Genomic DNA, 1,098 nt, shown 5'->3' on the forward strand with positions numbered 1-1,098 from the left:
ATTGAGAATATAATGTGTATTGATTGATAGTTCATACAATCATTAGATGTTTATTCTATGTCAGCCCTACGTTATTGCATCACTGACAAGGGGGAGTAACTGGGTTGAAAATTCAGGCATCCAACTGGCTCAGTCCCTCTGGTTACCCTTAATTGTACATAATAACCAACAAGTTGTTATTACACCTACTGACCTGGCGAATTGACCTTTAAAATCTGTATCTATAATACTAGTTTGTAGAGGATGGAGGGGGTGGGGCTGTCTAGTGATAGCTTTAAGTCGTCCCATCATTACCTACAATCAATACGAAAAAAATTAATTCTACAATAAAAATAATTTTAAAAAAAGAAACAATCTACTTATTTAGTATTAATTGTATCATTTTGTACCCCTGTTAGACATGAAAAGGAAAATTTTAAAAAGTTCTGTAAAATCATTCATTTAGTGGATTTGTTCTCAGAACCATATGAGTGGGGACTAAATCTTCCAATTAGTTAATTGTTTTAATCATGGGGACATGAATTATAGCCCCTGACACAAGAAATCAACAAAAATTAAATCCACAGAAATATTATGTTTTACCAGTAGCTTTTGTAAAAAGAAAGTCAATAATCTTTTTCTGATCTACTTCAAATAAAAACATAACGATATCTTTAAAAATATATCTTATGTTAGACCAATATACTTGATTTCAATTAATTTCAATCAGTAATATGACTTACGTAAGCTAGATCAAGAAATTCAAATCTGTTAGCAGAACTGGAGAAAGCAGCAGACGTCATAAAGTGGACATGTAACGTGGGTAATAACGTCATCAATGTATGTAACTGAGCTTTTAACTGACCCTCTTTCTCTTGAAATTGCCTGAAAATATCATGTTTCACTTTATCATCTTGAAGTTTAGTCACAAACAATCACAGAATTAATTTCTACAGTAAACTTGTCTGCCATTCGATTTACAGCTTTGCTCCAAAGACACAGATGGGAGCTTTGTCACCTTGTTATTGATGGGACAAAATCAAATCTCAAGATGCATTGGCTTGACTGAATTACTAAATCACTGACAGCCAGGCGGACCTGTTGTAAGTATTACAGTAA

At 33.1% G+C, this 1,098-nt stretch overlaps 1 protein-coding gene across 1 annotated transcript in view; it reads right to left on the reverse strand.

The window, feature by feature from the left end:
• The window catches only part of LOTGIDRAFT_176050 (hypothetical protein), a gene marked incomplete at both ends in the record, with an annotated part of 8,841 nt that extends 7,977 nt beyond the window's left edge, over positions 1–864 (reverse strand). Inside the window, 2 exons of the mRNA XM_009065114.1 lie at positions 194–294; positions 723–864. Coding sequence (XP_009063362.1) covers positions 194–294; positions 723–864 — 243 coding nt within the window. The remainder of the gene's footprint in view (positions 1–193; positions 295–722) is intronic.
• Positions 865–1,098: the final 234 nt, after the last annotated feature.

This window comes from Lottia gigantea (genome assembly GCF_000327385.1).
Source record: "Lottia gigantea unplaced genomic scaffold LOTGIsca_678, whole genome shotgun sequence".
Lineage (NCBI taxonomy): Eukaryota > Metazoa > Mollusca > Gastropoda > Lottiidae > Lottia > Lottia gigantea.